The sequence below is a fragment of the Chiloscyllium punctatum genome, chromosome 2 (assembly GCF_047496795.1).
Source record: "Chiloscyllium punctatum isolate Juve2018m chromosome 2, sChiPun1.3, whole genome shotgun sequence".
Classification (NCBI taxonomy): domain Eukaryota; kingdom Metazoa; phylum Chordata; class Chondrichthyes; order Orectolobiformes; family Hemiscylliidae; genus Chiloscyllium; species Chiloscyllium punctatum.
This window is the reverse complement of record NC_092740.1, coordinates 43,923,138-43,942,880: the sequence shown is the minus strand read 5'-3', so window position 1 is coordinate 43,942,880 and position 19,743 is coordinate 43,923,138. Positions and strand designations below refer to the sequence as shown.

At 40.6% G+C, this 19,743-nt stretch overlaps 3 protein-coding genes across 3 annotated transcripts in view; 1 reads left to right on the top strand and 2 right to left on the bottom strand.

Annotated features, from left to right (window-relative positions):
• gfm2 (GTP dependent ribosome recycling factor mitochondrial 2) overlaps positions 1–75 on the bottom strand; it is a 67,582-nt gene extending 67,507 nt beyond the window's left edge. The window contains exon 1 of the mRNA XM_072547999.1: positions 35–75. The gene's annotated coding sequence lies outside the window, so the exon portion shown is untranslated. The remainder of the gene's footprint in view (positions 1–34) is intronic.
• nsa2 (NSA2 ribosome biogenesis homolog (S. cerevisiae)) lies at positions 52–18,121 on the top strand. Its single transcript, XM_072548023.1, has 7 exons — positions 52–197; positions 5,152–5,339; positions 8,280–8,430; positions 13,814–13,993; positions 15,737–15,848; positions 16,663–16,743; positions 17,813–18,121. The coding sequence occupies exons 1-7, from the start codon at positions 195–197 to the stop codon at positions 17,878–17,880; spliced, it is 783 nt and encodes a 260-aa protein (XP_072404124.1). The 5' UTR covers positions 52–194; the 3' UTR covers positions 17,881–18,121.
• The window catches only part of LOC140453335 (uncharacterized), a 109,940-nt gene continuing 106,147 nt past the window's right edge, over positions 15,951–19,743 (bottom strand). Inside the window, exon 16 of the transcript XR_011952367.1 lies at positions 15,951–16,112. The gene's annotated coding sequence lies outside the window, so the exon portion shown is untranslated. The remainder of the gene's footprint in view (positions 16,113–19,743) is intronic.

Genomic DNA, 19,743 nt, shown 5'->3' with positions numbered 1-19,743 from the left:
CCCCATCCCCTTGGCGTCGCTTCCGGTCCGTCACCTCTTGGCCCAGGCCGACGCGCCTTCACTTCCTCTATCAACAAGATGGCGGCGTAGTGTGTGCGGCCTTCAGTATTCTCCGTGTCATCGAGAGATAAAGCCGGGATCAGCAGCACCAGCACCAGTTCTTTGAATCGCAGAGTGAGACTGACAGCAACGAAATGGTGAGTGAGCCAAAGACCGATGGAGCGATCGGGGTGAACACGCGGTGTCGGCCCCGAGACCCTCAACCCGGGCACCAGCTGCCGCTGCCTAACCTTTCCGACACGCACTGAAAACCCCAAACTTCCGTTCTCCGTTTATCAATTCGTTTTAGCACTTCAAATACTGCTCGTGTCGCAATTTGAGAATTCTTCTCCCCCTTTTCATCTACAAGTAGTTGAATTCACCTTAAAACGACTTTTTCACCTCGTTAAATCCTTCAGGAGTCAACATCGTGTTTAACAATTTCAGAGCATGAACACCTTCTCGTCCATAACGCCAAGATCTGTCATGAAATGGTTTGCTTTCAGTACTGTTAACGCGTCGTCTCCTTTATTAGTTATCCAGCTTTTTTTATAGATTCATACAGCACGGAAACAGACTCTTCGATCCAATTTGTCCACACCGAGTTTCCGAAACTAAACTAGTCCCGCTTGTGTGCATTTGACTCATATTTGTCTAAACCTTTCCTATTTATCTAACCTGGGATATAGGTTTTAAACTTTGCATAATATTACAAAATGGACAATCACTATTCAGTAATTACTTTAAAAAATCAACAGATATCTCGAACCGACTGCCAGGTTTACCACCATCTATTTTACATTGTTACACCATACTGATAAATGTCTGGTCCTGGATCTCTCTCACACGTTAAATTGGTTTTGCATTAAATAGTCTCTCAAATTCTGAGACACCAGTCACCTCCCAGCTTTTGCTGCCCACTGTTATCTAAACAATAGTATGACCGAGCAGAGCATAATATAAAAACTTTGTAGTCGCAATTCATTGCTGAGATTTGCTTATAATTCAGTGGAACTGACAGGAAGCACCTATCTGCATAGATTAATCAGCTTGACTTGATTTTATATATTATATATAAAAATGGAACTGGAACTCTAAGAAAGAAATGCTCAGTGATGTTGTAGATAGTGTCAAGGGCTGTTGCAGGCTATAACAAGGCATTGACAGGATGCAGAGCTGAGCTGAGAAGTGGCAGATACTTGAACCTGGATAAATGCGAAATGATTAGTTTTGGAAGGTTGAATTTGAATGCTGATTACAGGGTTAAAGACAGGACTCATGGCAGTGTGTAGGGATAGCGGGATCATGGGGTCCACGTACATAGATCCCTCAAAATTGCGACCAAAACGGATAGGGTTGTTAAGAAGGCATATGGTGTTTTAGCTTTCATTAATGGGGGATTGTGTTTGTAGAGGATTTTCTCCACCTATATAAAACCCTAGTTAGACCATACTTGGAATATTGTGTCCTGTTCTGATCACCTCGTTATTGGAAGTATGAAGATGATTTAGAGAGAGGTTGCAGAGGAGATTTACCAGGAGGCTGCCTGCATTGGAGGATTTGTCTTATGAAGAAACGTTGAATGAGTTAGGGCTTTTCATGTTGGAGAGAAGAGTGAACAGAGGTGACTTGATGGAGGTGTACAAGGTAATTACAGGCATAGATAGATATATAGCCAGAGACTTTTCCCCAGTGCTTATATGGCTGTCATGAGGGGTCATAATTTTAAGGTGATTGGAGGAAGGTATTGGGGGAGATGTCAGGGGTAGGTTCTTTTTGCAGAGAGTGGTGGGTGTGTGGAATGCATCGCCAGCAGTTATACTAGATATAGAGACATTTAGGGATGTTTTAGTGACTGCTGGTCAGGCACGTGGATGGCAGTAAATTGAGGGATGTGTTGGTTAGGTTGATCTTAGATTAAGATAAACCCATGGCACGACATCATGGGCCAAAAGACCTGTACTGTGCTGTACTATTCTATGTTCTAAAACAAATTGCTGAACAAAGTCAGCAGGTCAGATAGCATCTGTGGAGTAAAAACAGTGTTAGCATCTCAAGTCCACTTGGGTGACCTGGTGGCTCAGTGGTTAGCACTGCTGCCTCACAGCGCCAAGAACCTGGGTTTGATTCCATCCTCAGGTGATTGTCTGCGTGGAGCTTGCATGTTCTCCTTGTATCTGCATGGGTTTCCGCTGGGTGCTTAGGTTTTCTCCCACAGTTCAAAGAATTGCAAGTTAAATGGATTGGCCATGATGAATTACCCATAGTGTTCATGGATGTGTAAATTAACTACATTAGCCATGGCAAATGCACAGTTACAAGGATAGGGTCAGGGGATGAATCTGGGTGGGATGTTCTTTGGAGGGTCGGTGTGGACTTGTTGGGCCCAATGGCCTGTTTGCACATTGTAGGGATTCTATGAACTTTTCTTCAGTTCTGAAAAAGGGTCACTGGACTTAAATGTTTCTTTTAGGAGGATGCAACACAGAACAGGGGTTAACGTCTCAAAATACAGACCTCTTCAGATTGAGAATTCTTCATGAAGAGTGGTAAACCTGTTGAATTCTGTACCACATGCCAAAATGTCAAGATGGTTATAGGAAGAGATTGGGATTATGGTTTGAGTTAAAGGATAAGATATGATCATGTTAAATGGTGGAATGCACCTAAAAGACTGAATAACCAATCCCTCCTAAGTTCTGTGTTTCTAACTATCATTGTTGTTTCACTAATATCCTGTTGGGACTTGTTACAGTCTGTGACTGAGACTTGAGAACCATAGCAATGTGGATGCCTCTAAATCATCCTCTGAAATAGCCTACCAAGCCACTCACTTGAAAGGCAATTAGAGATGGACAATAAATGCTAGTCTTGCCATGAAAGAGTTTTTAAAAGTACAGAAACAGATGAGATAGCAACAACTGCAGAGGTATTTCACTCCTTTGCCAAAGACATACTAAACAGACTGTGCCTGGAAGCACAGTTTGGATTTCATGCAGGCAGATCTACTGTGAGCATGTTCTCCAAACACCAGCTACAAGAGAAGTCCAGGAAATTGGGTGGACTGATTTACCTTACTTTCATAGATATCACTCAACAGAGTAAGACTGTACAAGCTTTTGGGGAAACTTGGGCTGTTTGTGAAAGTGCCCCATCTCACCTGCTTCTTCCATAACAACATGCAATTTGATGGCCCCACTTGCAGTGCTTTCAGGGTGGAGAATGGAGTGAAGTAGAGATGTGTCAGGCCCATTTTCTGTTTGGCAACTTCTCTATGCTCTATTATGTACAGAAGCTGGGGAGGGAGGCAGTAAAACATAGTACAAAGGATAGTAACAGTTTGGTGAAAATGTGTGTAGGGTGATGGCTTTTTATACCAGTTATTTTGAAAAATAAACTTTAAGGCTGTTGTCTTTGACTAATTTAACTGCTGTGATATCTAGTGAATCAATACTTTCCTTGTGTGTTGTGGTTTATTTTTAATGGAGACTTGATCATTCTGATTCTGTACAATTCCAAATACCATATATGTTAACACAACTACAGAAAATATTACTATATGACTGCATTAGAGGCCCCTGAAATACTGATCCACAATCTGTCCGTTGATGCAGAACTTGACAGTTGCATAGGAAAAGCAACAGCAAAACCACGTGGAACAACATTAACAGACATTACTGGGTAAACTCAGCACATCTGGCAGCATCTGTGGAGAGAAAGCAGAGTTGACATTTTGGGTCAAGTGATCCTTCACTGGGTCACAACTGCTACCAAACCTGCTGTGTTTTCCCAACAATTTCTGTCTATCTTTCTGATATCCAGCATCTGCAGTTATTTATTTTTGTTTTGGAAAAGCATCAATTTGGCCTTTAGGACCAAGCTGATGGTTTGCAAGTACTGTGTTCTCAGCACCTTTATTGTACAGTTGTGAAACAGAACAATTACAGCAATTGAGGATAGAAGCTTGCCAATTTCAATATTCAATTTCTGTCCCACGTTTTAAATATGTCTTGACAGGACAAACTCAAGAATACAGCCCAAAGGCAGTGCTCTCATGTTTGTTAGCACTGCTGAAATAGTGGCATCTGCAGTCGTTTGGGTTTATCTGCATATTGAAGATGGTCACACATGCAGGGGTTTTTCATAGTGAGATAGCCAGATCCAGATGATGAGTAGGGCGCCTAATGTTCCTCTTCAGGATGCTGCAAGCTTGACCTGAAAGCCTGAGATAATTGGACCTGAGAGTCACTCTCAACATTACCTCCAAGTGTGCAGCCAATCAGCTTGTCAGTGCTGTTCCCAGTGTTTCATAAGTTGCTGCCACAAACTGATCTTGAAGCTCCATACAGAAGAATAATAAACTAGAGGGACCTTAAGTCATTGGCTAATAACAAATGAACATATTGACACCACGTCTGGCTGGTAGCCACCATGACATGACCAGTGGATACAACAGGTTGGCAACGTATACATTAATATGATAATGTAAATGATACCTGGTCGGCCCATATGTAGAAGTTGTGGCAGCCATCAAGAAAAGTGTGCCATATAAACATACTCCATCTGAAATAAAAATTTTGTTTGCATGTTTGTTCATCTTTCACAGATGGAAGATTTCCAGATATTATATCTTTTTTTGGTGATTTAAACTGGTGAAATTATGATATTTTTAATGCTTTGAGTTGTGGTGCTGAAAAATACTGACTAAATTTGGGCATTTCAATGAAAAGTGGAATATTTTTACATAAATGTTCAGAGCTTTAACTGGCAATGTTGTCGTCTTGATCAGTCTGAGATGAATCTCTTGCAGGTCAATCATACAGGCCAACAAAGAATAGGTTTTGTTAATACATATTTTACTTTTTCATTCCAGAATTAAGTTATTTCTATGAATCAAAATTCATAATTAGGCTCATAATTATGCTAGCATTGACTTTTATTTATTTATAGGACATGGGTATCACTGACAAGGCCAGTTTTTATTGTAGATATGCACAAAGGGTTACAGTCTACTTATTCAAATTTCCAATTGCACTAAGATTTCCTGCAAAGAATCTGTGTGTTTGGTGAGTTCAACTGGAATGATATGTATGTTTCTTCGGTTTAATACAGCCACAGAACGAATATATTGAATTACATCGTAAGCGATATGGCTATCGCTTGGACTACCATGAGAAGAAAAGGAAGAAGGAGAGCCGTGAAGCTCATGAGCGATCCCACAAAGCCAAGAAAATGATTGGTCTGAAAGCCAAATTGTACCATAAACAACGCCATTCAGAAAAAATACAGATGAAGAAGACGTAAGTCTCAATCTTAAATTACTTGCACATGATCTTGTTTTCAGTTATGGGTTTAGGAAATAAAGTGGCAAAAATATCTTTTTTCCAATCTTGTTGAGGCTTTTAATAATAAGGTAAATTGCCACAGCTCCGCTGGACCATAAGCTGTTCTCTGATTAGAATGCAATGACTAGTGATGGTTTAACCTGAGGGTTGTCATGCCTCACGCAAAGGAAGGGGTTGAGAAGAAGAGTCCTTCAGTGTTACCTCAATTGCAGAAGTTGGTGTTGGCATCACTGTACATTGCAAACCAGCTATTCAGCCAGTTGAGCTAACTGGAATACAAAAGGAATACTCAGCTAAGGAAATATTTACCGCTCAGGTAATGAATTCCTTGCAAATTAATATTGTCAGCTTCAAAGCTGTGTAAATTCAGATGCTACCAAACTTGAACACATTGTAGTGAATCTTACTGAAATGAGCCCTGATGAAGGGGTCTGCCCAAAACATTGATTCTCCTGCTCCTCTGATACTGCTTGACCTGCTGTGCTTTTTCAAGTTCCACATTTTATTGAATCCCACTGGAATGAACACCATCAATAAATACATTTAAAATCTGACATTGAGATCAGAGGTGCAGACAATAGGGTTGTAACTGCCTGGTTAAAATGTTCCAGTTTCGGCGTTGTGCTATAAAAATACATTATCGGTGACTTCACACATCTGCAGAGGTTTTGATTCAGGTAATAGTTTTTCGTGTGTGTATGTCAGTACAGCAATAATTAGTAAGGCAAATGGAATACAGTGGAATCTCGATTATTCAATTATCTGAATTTCAGATTATCCGGCAAGATCGCAAAGTTCCCTTGCTTGGCCAAAGTGTGTTATCCAGCAATCGATCATCCAAATGTTTGAACATCTGAGCAAAATATTCCCTACTCGTGTTGTTCAGATAATCTAGATTCCTTTATTAGCTTTGTTACTAAGTGATTAGCTTGGATGAATTTTTTTAAAAACTTATTATAGTTATACAAGGCATTGGTGAGGCCACACCTGGAGTATGGTGTGCTCTTTTGGTTTCCTAATGTCGGGTGGCCCACAGTTGCCCTGGTGGAAAGTTAAATGGACTGGCTCCTGGGCTGAGGAAATTGCCCGAGAAAAGAGGTTAAGAAGATATAGTCCTATATCCATCAAAATGTAGAAGAACAAGACATAATCTAATTGAGACACGTAAAAGTTTTGAGGGGCCGAACAGAACAGATGCTGAGAAAATGCTTCCTCAGGTGGAGAATTTAGAATATGTCACAGTCTTGAATAAGGCTTTGGTTTTCTAGGATTTCATCTTATTGAATGGTGTAACAGAGTTGAAGGGGCGAACTGGGTGCTCCAATTCCTATTTCTTACATTATAATCTTAGGGCGAGGAAGATCTGGCAAGTATATGGCATAGTCACATGAAAGGTGAAAATGACTTTCCTTGTTATCAAAGCAACAATTAACACCAGGTGGCAGTAAGCAGCCCTAACAAAATTGAAGTCTATGAAACAGGAGTAAGGGGAACAACTCTTCACTGTGTGGAGTTATATCTCACAGCAGTTATTCATCGTGATGTTTGGAAGGAGAATAACTTTAGCCTGAGTACAAATCTGCAGGAGTTCATTAAACCCATATATTTTATGCTTCATCGATTACTTTCCCTCCATCACAAGGACAGCAGGAAATATTTGCTGATGATTACACAATGTTCAATATTGTTTGTAATGTGTGTTCACATGCAACAAACCTGGGTAACATTCAGGCTTGGCATTAGTGCAAGTAACACCTATGAAACTCAAGTGCCAAGTGTAAATACTTTTGCTACAACAGCAGGTCAGAGACAAGCATTTCTGCAACGAGTAACTCACTTCCTGACTCCTCATAGTCTTTCCTCCACATGCAGAAGTGAGATAGAATACTATCCACTTGCTTGGAAAAGTGCAACAATGTAAAATATTGAAACCATCAATTAAAAAGTAGCCCATCCACCACCTTAAGTATTTATTTCCTCCACCCCAATGCACAGTGCAGCAGTATGTGCCATCTATAGGATGCACTGCAGCATTTGTCAAGCTTCCCCAACATAACTTTCCAAATATACGACATCTACCATCTGGAAGAACTATGGTATCAGACATTTGGGAGCACCACCACCTGTATTTTCCCTTCAAGCGACACATCATCTTTACTTGAAACTATATTGCCATTCCTTCACTGAAGGAATCCTGGAACTCCTTAACACTGTGGCTGTTTGCGCTACATGGACTGCAGCAGTTCAAGGGAATTGAGCAATCAGCAACACATGCTAGCCAGCCAGTCATGCTCATCAACCTTGAGGAAATAACAACATAATAACAAATCATAAAGACAGTTGAATGTGTGATCTCAACCATAATGATAAAGTACTCCATGAGCTTCTTGCACTTGTCATGATGAGTCTAATGGGGCGAGGAAATTGAGTAGGAGAGGAACAACAAAATAAAGCTGAGCTCTATCACTGCTTTCCAAGGTTATCCCTAATTGGAGGGTAATTTTTCAGAGGTGGGAGAGTCCAGTAGCAATTGATGGTGTGTGGTGATTGATAGTTAAAGATAAGCTTGTTTGTCAACTGGATTTTTGACATGTCATTTCCTTTTCTCTCCTTACTGCCCTGCTTGCTCTGTAATTCTTGGTCACCTGATTCAGCATTATGAGGAAACGTTTTGTGTATTGCATGCACAATTATCATGATGATGTGCTGTTTCTTTTCGATAAGAAGAATCCTCCTTAAGCCTGTTTTGAGTGTTGACTGAATCCTTTTGTCGCGTGAGTGGTATACTGCTCTTTGGGGAGTACCTTGCAAGAGTGATCACATGAAAACCACTCTCCAATAGCAGTTAAGTGTTTTTTAAATGTAACCTATTATTTCACTATTTCATCCTTCTAGCCTGAAAATGCATGAACAGAGAAACACAAAACAGAAGAATGATGAGAAAACACCAAAAGGGGCGGTACCAGCCTATCTGCTTGACAGAGAGGGCCAGTCGCGTGCTAAAGTTTTATCCAACATGATCAAACAAAAGAGAAAAGAGAAAGCTGTAAGTGGAGGATCTTTTCTATCTGGAATCTGCAAGTCTAACACTTGGCTGTTTCCATTCAAATGAGGGAAGTGCTAATTTTTAGGTTTCAGCACTGTCTTAATTAAAACAATAGACAATAGACAATAGATGCAGGAGTAGGCCATTCTGCCCTTCGAGCCTGCACCGCCATTCAATATGATCATGGCTGATCATTCCTAATCAGTATCCTGTTCCAGCCTTATCTCCATACCCCTTGACTCCACTATCTTTAAGAGCTCTATCCAATTCTTTCTTAAAAGAATCCAGAGACTGGGCCTCCACTGCCCTCTGGGGCAGAGCATTCCACACAGCCACCACTCTCTGGGTGAAGTAGTTTCTCCTCATCTCTGTCCTAAATGGTCTACCCCGTATTTTTAAGTTGTGTCCTCTGGTTCGGCACTCCCCCATCAACGGAAATATGTTCCCTCCTGCCAGAGTGTCCAGTCCTTTCATAAGCCTATACGTTTCAATCAGATCCCCTCTCAGTCTTCTAAACTCAAGGGTATACAAGCCCAGTCGCTTCAGTCTTTCCGTGTAAGGCAATCCTGCCATTCCAGGAATTGACCTCGTGAACCTACGCTGCACTCCCTCAATAGCCAGAATGTCTTTCCTCAAATTTGGAGACCAGAACTGTACACAGTACTCCAGGTGTGGTCTCACCAGGGCCCTGTACAGCTGCAGAAGCACCTCTTTGCTTCTATACTCAATCCCTCTTGTTGTGAAGGCCAGCATGCTATTAGCCTTCTTCACGACCTGCTGTACCTGCATGCTTGCCTTCATTGACTGGTGGACAAGAACACCCAGATCTCCCTGAACAGCCCCTTTACCTAATTTGATACCATTGAGGTAGTAATCTGCCTTCCTGTTCTTGCCACCAAAGTGGATAACCAGACATTTATCCACATTAAACTGCATCTGCCATGCATCTGCCCACTCACCTAACTTGTCCAGGTCACCCTGTAATCCCCTAACATCCTCATCACATTTCACCCTACCACCTGGCTTTGTGTCATCAGCAAATTTGCTAATGTTATTGCTGATACCATCTTCTATATCATTTACATATATTGTAAAAAGCTGCGGTCCCAGCACGGATCCCTGCGGTACCCCACTGGTCACTGCCTGCCATTTCGAAATGGAGCCGTTAATCACTACCCTTTGTTTCCTATTAGCCAACCAATTCTCTATCCAATCTAGTACTTTGCCCCCAATCCCGTGCGCCCTAATTTTACTCACTAACCTCTTGTGTGGGACTTTATCAAAAGCTTTCTGAAAGTCCAGGTACACTACATCCACTGGATCTCCCTCGTCCATCTTCCGAGTTACATCCTCAAAAAATTCAAGAAGATTAGTCAAGCATGATTTCCCCTTCATAAATCCATGCTGACTCTGTCCTATCCTGTTACTATTATCCAGATGTGCCGTAATTTCATCCTTTATAATAGACTCCAGCATCTTTCCCACCACTGAGGTCAGACTAACTGGTCTATAATTTCCTGCTTTCTCCCGCCCACCCTTCTTAAAAAGTGGCACAACATTAGCCGCCCTCCAATCCTCAGGAACCAACCCCGATTCTATTGAACTCTGGAAAATAATCACCAGCGCATCCACGATTTCCCGAGCCACCTCCTTTAGTACCCTGGGATGCAGGCCATCAGGTCCCGGAGACTTATCAACCTTCAGACCTAACAGTCTCTCCAACACCAAATCCTGGTAAATAGAAATTCCCTTAAGTTCAGGTCCTTCAGCCACTGTTACCTCAGGGAGATTGCTTGTGTCTTCCCCAGTGAACACAGATCTGAAGTACCCATTTAATTCCTCTGCCATTTCTTCGTTCCCAGTAATATATTCCCCTGCTTCTGTCTTCAAGGGCCCAATTTTTGTCCTAACCATTTTTTTGCCTTGGACATACCTAAAAAAGCTTTTACTATCCTCCTTTATATTCTTGGCCAGTTTACCTTCGTACCTCATTTTTTCTCTGCGTATTTCCTTCTTACTAATCCTCTGTTGTTCTTTAAAAGCTTCCCAGTCCTCCGTTTTCCCGCTTATCTTCGCTAAGTTATACTTTTTCTCTTTTAACCTTATATGTTTCTTTACTTCCCTTGTCAGCCACGGCCGCCCATGTCTCCTCCTGGGATCTTTCTTCCTTTTAGGAATGAACTGATCCTGCATCTTCTGCATTATACACAGAAATATCCGCCATTGTTCCTCCACGGTCTTCCCTGTTAAGGTATTAAACCATTGAACTTTGGCCAGTTGCTCCCTCATAGCTCCATATTTCCCTTTATTCAACTGAAATATTGTCACTTCAGATTGTACCCACTCCCTCTCAAATTGCAGATTGAAGCTTATTGTATTATGGTCACTACTTCCCAATGGCTCCTTCACTTCGAGGTCACTGACCAATTCAGGTTCGTTACACAATACCAGATCCAGAATCGCCTTATCCCTGGTCGGCTCCAGCACCAGCTGCTCTAAAAATCCATCTCTGAGGCACTCCACAAAGTCTCTTTCTTGAGGCCCGATACCATCCTGATTCACGTTTGAAACATCTGTCAGTCATGAATTCCACAACAAATTTTGGAGAAATAAGCTGACATATTTGTGGAGTATCAAAGTAGCATTAGTGTGTATCCCCCTCTTTACCCTCTCAGATCTACAAATAGAACTTAGGGAATGGAGACCCTTTATTCAAACCAACACTTATCCCTCACCAAACATTTGTAAAGCAGATTATCTGCTCATTTGCCTCTGTTGTTTGTGGGACCTTGCTTTGCACATTGGTTACCACATTTCGTATAATACTTAAGTGAATACACTTCAAAAAGTACTTCATTAGCTGTGAAACTCTTTAGGATGGCCTGAGATTGTGAAAGGTGCTATGTAAATGAAATTTATGTTTGTTTCCATTCAACAATACACATGCCTGTCTTGCCCTTGGCATTTCTATTTTTACAACTGTACTTAAAGATTTCCACCATCTACATCATGTTGCCAGAAACCAAGTGTTCTTTACGGTATTTTTCTAATATTCCATCATAGGAAGAGGACATTATGAGAGATAATGGCATATATTTGTTGTGTCTCCTGTTCACAGATTCTATTCACACAAAATTGGAGATCAAACAAATTCATCTCCTTCAACCCACCCGCCCACATCTGCCTCTTGACCAGAAGAAACAGTCCCTCAAACCTACTTCTTCATCTTTTAGGATCATGGCTAATGCAACATTCCTCATGTCAACTTTCCTGCCTTTCCTCATAACCCTTTATTCCTCTGCTAATCAAGAATTTCTCTATCTCAGTCTTAAATATACACAAGGAATCTGCCCCTTGCCACAGATCTCTGGCAAGGAGCTCCAAAGACCCTCAACCTTCATGGAAACAGGCCCTTCGGCCCAACAAGTCCACACCGACCCACCGAAGCGCAACCCACCCATTCCCCTACATTTACCCCTTACCTAACACTACGGGCAATTTAGCATGGCCAATTCACTGAACCTGCACATCTTTGGACTGTGGGAGGAAACCAGAGCACCCGGAGGAAACCCACGCAGACATGGGGAGAATGTGCAAACTCCACACAGTCAGTCGCCTGAGTCGGGAATTGAACCCGGGTCTCTGGCGCTGTGAGGCAGCAGTGCAAACCGCTGTGCCACCATGCTGCCCACATTATTTAACAGATGTCTGCCTTCAGGTGTTGTTAAAGTTTCCATTAAATCTGCTTTCATTAAAATAAAAACACCTTTGATCCCACTATTATGTATCCAACTTCCCTTTTCTCTCCAAAATCCTTCAATATGTTGTCATCTTCTAAGTTCATTCTTGGCTTTTTCTGGAACCCCGTGTTTGAAATTCTGCAATGGTACTAAAACAGCTTTTGTCAAACGCACAGAATATATCCTATGCAAGTATGACAAAGATTGACTTTCCTCCTCATCCTTTTTGACCAGTGTGCAATATTAGTGTTCCCCATGAGCATGTCACCAGTATTGTCCAACCTCTATGATATCTGCATTCTTTTAATTCTGGCTCCTGTGCATTTTTTTCTCCACTATTGGTGTCTTCTGTTTTGTTGCCTAGTCTTATTTTCCTCCTTGAAGATTCACCTAAAACCTATCCTTTGACCAAACCTTTGATATCTGTCCAGTTATCTCCTTATGTGACTTAGTATCATTTGTTTTATAATATTCTTGTGAAGCATCTTGGGAGATTCCTGACATTAAAAATAAATATAAATTATTGTCATAGAGATGTACAGCATGGAAACAGACCCTTCAGTCCAACCCGTCCGTGCCAACCAGATATCCCAACCCAATCTAGTCCCACCTGCCAGCACCCAGCCCATATCCCTCCAAACCCTTCCTATTCATATACCCATCCAAATGCCTCTTAAATGCTGTAATTGTACCAACCTCCACCACTTCCTCTGGCAGCTCATTCCTTACACGTACCACCCTCTGTGTGAAAACGTTGTCCCGAAGGTCTCTTTTTATATCTTTTCCCTCTCACCCTAAACCTATGCCCTCCAGTTCTGGACTCCCTGACCACAGGGATAAGACTTTGCCTATTTACCTTATCCATGCCCCTCATAATTTTGTAAACTCTATAAGGTCACTCCTCAGCCTCCGCTCCAGGGAAAACAGCCCCAGCCTGTTCAGCCTCTCCCTATAGCTCAAACCCTCCAACCCTGGCAGCATCCTTGTAAATCTTCTCTGAACCCTCTCAAGTTTCACAACATCTTTCCGATAGGAAGGAGACCAGAATTGCACGCAATATTCCAACAGTGGCCTAACCAATGTCCTGTACAGCCACAACATGACCTCCCAACTCCTGTACTCAATACCTTGACCAATAAAGGAAAGCATACCAAACGCCGCCTTCACTATCCTATCTACCTGCGACTCCACTTTCAAGGAGCTATGAACCTGTACTCCAAGGTCTCTTTGTTCAGCAACACTCCCTCGGACCTTACCATTAAGTGTCTAAGTCCTGCTAAGATTTGCTTTCCCAAAATGCAGCACCTCACATTTATCTGAATTAAACTCCATCTGCCACTTCTCAGCCCATTGGCTCATCTGGTCAAGACCCTGTTGTAATCTGAGGTAACCTTCGCTGTCCACTACACCTCCAATTTTGATGTCATCTGCAAACTTACTAACTGTACATCTTATGCTTGCATCCCAGTCATTTATGTAAATGACAAAAAGTAGAGGACCCAGCACCGATCCTTGTGGTACACCACTGGTCACAGGCCTCCAGTCTGAAAAACAATCCTCCACCACCACCCTCTGTCTTCTACCTTTCAGCCATGTAATGTAGAATTTGATTTCATAATCCAACATAATTTATTTTTTGGCAGGGTAAATGGGAAGTACCTTTGCCAAAAGTCCGTGCCCAAGGAGAAACTGAAGTTCTGAAAGTGCTTCGCACAGGTAAACGGAAGAAGAAAGCTTGGAAGAGAATGGTTACTAAAGTCTGCTTTGTTGGAGATGGATTCACTAGGAAGCCTCCTAAGTATGAAAGATTCATCAGACCTATGGTGAGTTACAAAACCAGGCTGGCAGAGAAGGTGCTTATATAATTAGTACAAAATTCAAAGGTACAAGTAGATTCAGTTATCTTTTTTTTTAAAGAGTTAATACAAGAAATGAGTAAAGCGTCAAAATGTTGTGGAAGATCAGCCAAATAGGAATGAGAGGAAGTAACTCTCGGGTTTCTGGAAAATTTAAGGAAGTTGACTAATTTGTATTGGCTTTGTATTTGAGGCTAGCTAGCAAGGTACTCATAGTGCAAAAACAAACCCAACAAATAAAAGTACTCTGAAAAATTATGAATTGTGTCTGAACAAAAAAAAGGGCAGGACTTATACAGTTAATGGTAGACCCTGGGTAGTGTTGTTGATCAATGAGACCCAGGATTTCAGGTACACAATTCTTTGAAAGTTGCATCACAGGTAGACAGGGTGGTTACTGAGGTGTTGGCATGTTTGCTTTCATTGCTCAGACCATTGAGTATCGGAATTGGGGTGTCATGTTGAGATTGTACAATTGGTGAGACCGCTCTTGGAGTACTGTGTACAGTTCTGGTCAGGGCTGAAAATGTGTTGCTGGAAAAGCGCAGCAGGTCAGGCAGCACCCAAGGAACAGGAGAATCGACGTTTCGGGCATAAGCCCTTCTTCAGGAAACTACAGTTCTAGTCACCCTTCTATAGGAAGTATTGTATTAAATTGGAGACTGCCTGAACTGCTGTGCTCTTCCAGCACCACTAATCCAGAATCTGGTTTCCAGCATCTGCAGTCATTGTTTTTACCTCTTAAATTGGAGACAATTCAGAAAAGATTTACCAGGATGTTGCTGGAATTGGAGGGTTTAAGTTATATCGATAGGCTGGGATTTTCTTCATTGGAGTAGAGGGTTGAAAGGTGATGTAATAAGAATTTATAAAATCATGAAGGGCATAGAAGAGGTGAATAGCAAAGTCCTTTCCCAAGAGCAGGCGAGTTCAAAATTAGGAGGCATATTTTTAAGGTGAGAAGAGAAAGATTTAAAAGGGACATGAGGGGCTTCTTTTCTCACAGGGTGCTCAGTATGTGGAATGAACTGCCAGAGGAAGTGATAGATGTAGGTACAGTTACAACATTTAAAAGACATTGGATAGGTGCATGAATAGGAAAGATTTAGAGGGATATAGACCAAGATGTAGGCAAGTGAAACTAGTTTAGTTTAGGAAACTTGGTCAGCATGGATGAGTTGGACAGAAGGGTCTGTTTCTGTACTGTACGGCTCTACAAAATAGAAACTGGAAACATCCAAGCCATGTGGAATCTGAGTTAATGAATAGAAAATAGATTAGTACAATAATTATTATTGATAAAAATGATTAAAGATAAACCCAGACAATGTAATCATACTAGTTTCACATGAAGGTCAACAAAAAGGCTTATGATTGGGTAGTCTTATTTGGACTTGATAAGGAAATGATTGGAAGAATGGGATCAACAGCTACTGATTGCTACATTCTCGTAAAACTACAGTGATGTAATTCTCGTAAAACTACAGGATGCTTGGCTAAAACTTGACTTATCAGGGTAACTTGGAATAGGGAACAACTTGTGATCTTCAGTTGGGATAGTGCAGATAAAAGGGGGAGAAATAGAGGTGGCTGGATAGTTTGAAAATGGTATGTCCTTTGGAAGGGTGACTGAGACAAAATCACAGTACGGTTTCTTATTTTTTAATCCTTCTGTAAAACAAAATCTTTTTTGTATCTATTGTTATGTAGGGGTTACGTTTTAAGAAGGCACATGTAACTCATCCAGAGCTCAAGGCCACTTTCTGTTTACCCATACTTGGTGTTAAGAAGAACCCGTCATCACCTTTATATACAACGTTAGGTAAGCAAACAAAGTTAACTTCAAAGAAAAACGTGTACACTTGTTCTCTAACCAATTGCAGCAAGAACAGTTCGAGCTCATTTCTTTCTTCAATGAAGTACCTCATCTTTTAAACCAGTTTACCATCAACTTGCAAATAGTTACAGGAGCAGAAGTGATCATGTGCAGAGTTTAAAATCTGAGAGGCAGAATGGTCCCATATCCTCTCTGCAGATTGTTCCTCAAGTTGTCTTGCTGAATTTGATGTTGACGGTTTCTATATTTCTAATGAAAGAAGAATTTGAATAACTATTACATTATTAAGTTGTATGTATTATTTGTTTAATAACTCATTGTTTTAAAATCTTTAGAATTCTAGGATGTTGAATTAAACTATATCCAGTGTCCCTTGTCTAAAGAGATACCTGTAATTTCCACAACTCTTCAGATTTAATGTAAAATTTGATTTCTAATATGAAAAAAGCCAGTTGAAATAATTTTGAAAATAAATAATTGTTGAATGAATAAATATGCAAATATTATTTTAATCAAAGTCTGTATAAAAATTAGGAAAAGAAAAGCACAATTTCAAAATGGAACAGAAATTAAGCTGCTTAATTTTTGCAAGGTCAGTTGAACCCTTAAGTAATTGTTTGAAGGCAATATAAATGGTTGGAGCTGACCTCTTAACAGTTTGTGAGTCAATTTCAAAGCATTCAATATATTTAGTACATATTTTCAAGTAGTTATAGTGAGGGTAGGTTGTTGCAAGGATTGGATGGTTCAGTTGTTTCCCTAGGATATTAATAAATTGCCAACATTTGTTTCTCTGTAGGGGTTATTACTAAAGGTACTGTCATTGAAATAAATGTAAGTGAGCTTGGCTTAGTCACACAAGGAGGCAAAGTTGTCTGGGGTGAGTAACAACAAATATTTTCAATTTTGTACTTGTAACTTGAATATTGTGGTGCTTTAAAACACTGTTGGGACCGTTGCAAAAATCCAACACTCCAGGCATTAGTAATTCTGAAACAATTTCTATCAGTGAATGTTGTGTAGTTGTAGGTGATCTTCGTGTAGTTTAACCTCTCTCAACCATCTTGCTATTATGGAGCAACACACATTTTATAAATTACCTATTGCTACTAATCCCAGCTTCCATCTGCTCATCCAATCATACTTTAAAAAAGACCAACTACTGCATCTGATGCACATTGTATTTGTATTTTTATTTTTTCCTTTGTCTATATTTTATTGTTTGCAATTATTTGTCAACTAATCTCAAATTAAGTAGCAATCGACTTTTCAAATAGCATTGGAAAGCAGATATGAGAAGTTAACTGTAGGTTTCTCATCAGGGCACAGTTGTATTCTTAGCTGAAAATGTGTTGCTGGAAAAGCGCAGCAGGTCAGGCAGCATCCAAGGAGCAGGAGAATCAACGCTTCGGGCCATGAGCCCTCAGTTTTTGTATTTCAGGATGAAACTCTTATTTCCTCTTCTGAGAGGCACATGTACTATTCCACCATCAGCAGGTCATTGTACTTCTGACATTGTGTGCTGGGATTGGCTTAGTTTAAATCAGTTGTATATTGGTCCTGTAAGTGCTGCATGATACTTTATCAGACAGCCATATCTTGCTCAACAATACTTCTTTATCACAGCTGTTCTGAATGCAACTAACACCATAATCATCATCTAACAATGTGGACTGTCACTATAACTTGCCATTGTCTACATGCTGTACTAAATAGCTGGCTTCTCTACTGGGATAGCATTACAGTAAAGTAGTTCAAAATTTATTAGAATGGATAGGGGCCTGCAATAACTTCAGGGAGTTTCTTTTACTCATGAATTGTGTGCATCTAGGATTTATAAAGCTAAACAATGTGTAATATTTCGTAACCCAAACTATTTATTATGCAATATATATTTAAGTAAAGTACTGTGTGCATTAGTTTGAATAATACATTTTCTTTCCTTTCAGGTAAATATGCACAGGTAACAAATAATCCAGAAAATGATGGCTGCATTAATGCAGTTCTGTTAGTTTAATCCAAAGAACACAGAACTATGACATGAACGTTCACGGACTTGAGCATAATGTCAACCTTTATTTTGTTACCCAGTCAAACTGGAAGATCAGAGTAAGACCACCTGACCATTTTTGATTTTTTTTCTCTCTCTGGATCTTGAATCAGAACAGCATTTTGTACTTCTGTATTTTTGTTATTTATGAATCACATTAAAATAATGAAAGCCAAGAAAGAATAAACAGAACAGTCTTTCAATTTCATTTTGTATGTTCTGGTGATCCTTAAATGAAAAAGAATAGTCATATTTCTTGTGGGATAGTCATCTTGGTACCAGTGACACGCTTACACTCTGGGACTTGAGTTCAGACTGACACTTCAGTATAGTAGTATTCAAACTGTTGCATTACTAATGTTTGTTTTTTTCTGAAGTATCAAATGGATGGCCAAGTTGCCAGTGGCCTAAGTAACTATGCCCAACATAAAATTGGCTAAACAATTTCTGCAAGTAAGGCCTGTTGGAATGCAAAGATGCTAAGGTTATCAAAGTGAAAAGTAAACAAGGATCAACCCAGACCTGCAACATTATGACCCGAAACCCATGAAGATTTACTTAGCCAGTTCAATGGCTATGTTTGTGTTTTTGCTGTTTCAGCCAGACTGCTAGCACCATGGAAAAAACAATTTTTGGAAGAGGAATGGGGATACATCCAGGATAACCTGATTTCGGTGACCTCATTGGCTGGTGTTCTTCCCATGTCTGCGTGGATTTCCTCTGGGTGCCCTAGTTTCCTCCCACATTCCAACAATGTGCAAGTTAGTGGATTGGCCTTGTAAAAATGCCCCAGAGAATCCAGGGATGTGCAGGTTAGGCGGATAGCCATGGTAGATGCAGGATTACAGGGATCAGGTCTGGGTGGGATGGTCTTCAGATGGTCAGTGCAAACTTGTTGGGCCAAATGGCCTCTGTCTGCAATATAGGGGATTATGATTCTAACATTCCAAGTTGGCTGAGAAGGGGGTGGGGGCACCTGGAGGCCATTTCCTCGGTGAAGACTCCATGTGAGACCCACCATTATATTAAGAAGACCCTCTGTGACCCACGAACTGAGATCAGTGAATTGGACCCAGTAGCCCCATCGGGTTCACCAGATCAGGCCGTATGTATTTTCAAGCAATAAGCCCAGCTTGGGAAAAATTAACTTAATTGTGTAAGAGTTGTTTCTTTATAATGCAAGTGTTTTAATAAAACTGAGTTTGAAGCACAATCCTTTGACTCGTACAGTAACAGCACCTGTGTAAATGTGTTTGGTGAGTAATAAACTGGGTTGAGGGGTCTGTATAGAATATTTCACAGGCTGTATAGAATATTTCACAGAAGTCTCCCCTTTCTGTTGAAATTGTATAAGATACCCCTTGACATTGAAGAACAGCAGGGCTTCTTTCACTAAGGTAAAACATCGGAAATCTGGAAGAAAATTGAGACGCTAGAAACAATCAATCAGCTAACATCAGTGGGAAGAGAAAGGTTAATGACCTTTCTTTAGAAAGGGAAGGTATAGTCTGGTCTGATATAAGGAGCCAAAATGTCAATGGCTGTTCTCTCCACAAATGCTGCCTGAGTTGAATACTTTTGTTTTGATTAGCATCTTAACCCATGCTGATTTAAAAAAAACAAATTCATAAATCATACTCCACTTGCTCTGTGGGCCCTGTTGATGTGTCTTGCCACGAGTGATCTAATTTCAAAAGTAATTAATTGACCTAAATTGAAAACTAGATATTGTAGGCCCATCCAGAGTACAATCTGTACCCTTTCCACCTTCAATGCATCCTCCAGTTGAAAAGCAGTGATTTATCAGCTCATAGGGAGCGGTAGTTGTTG

Coding starts and splice junctions, on each gene's coding strand:
- nsa2 (XM_072548023.1), top strand. Junction 15,849..16,662: donor ACCTTTATATACAACGTTAG/GTAAGCAAACAA, acceptor GTTTCTCTGTAG/GGGTTATTACTAAAGGTACT. Junction 16,744..17,812: donor AGGAGGCAAAGTTGTCTGGG/GTGAGTAACAAC, acceptor CTTTCCTTTCAG/GTAAATATGCACAGGTAACA.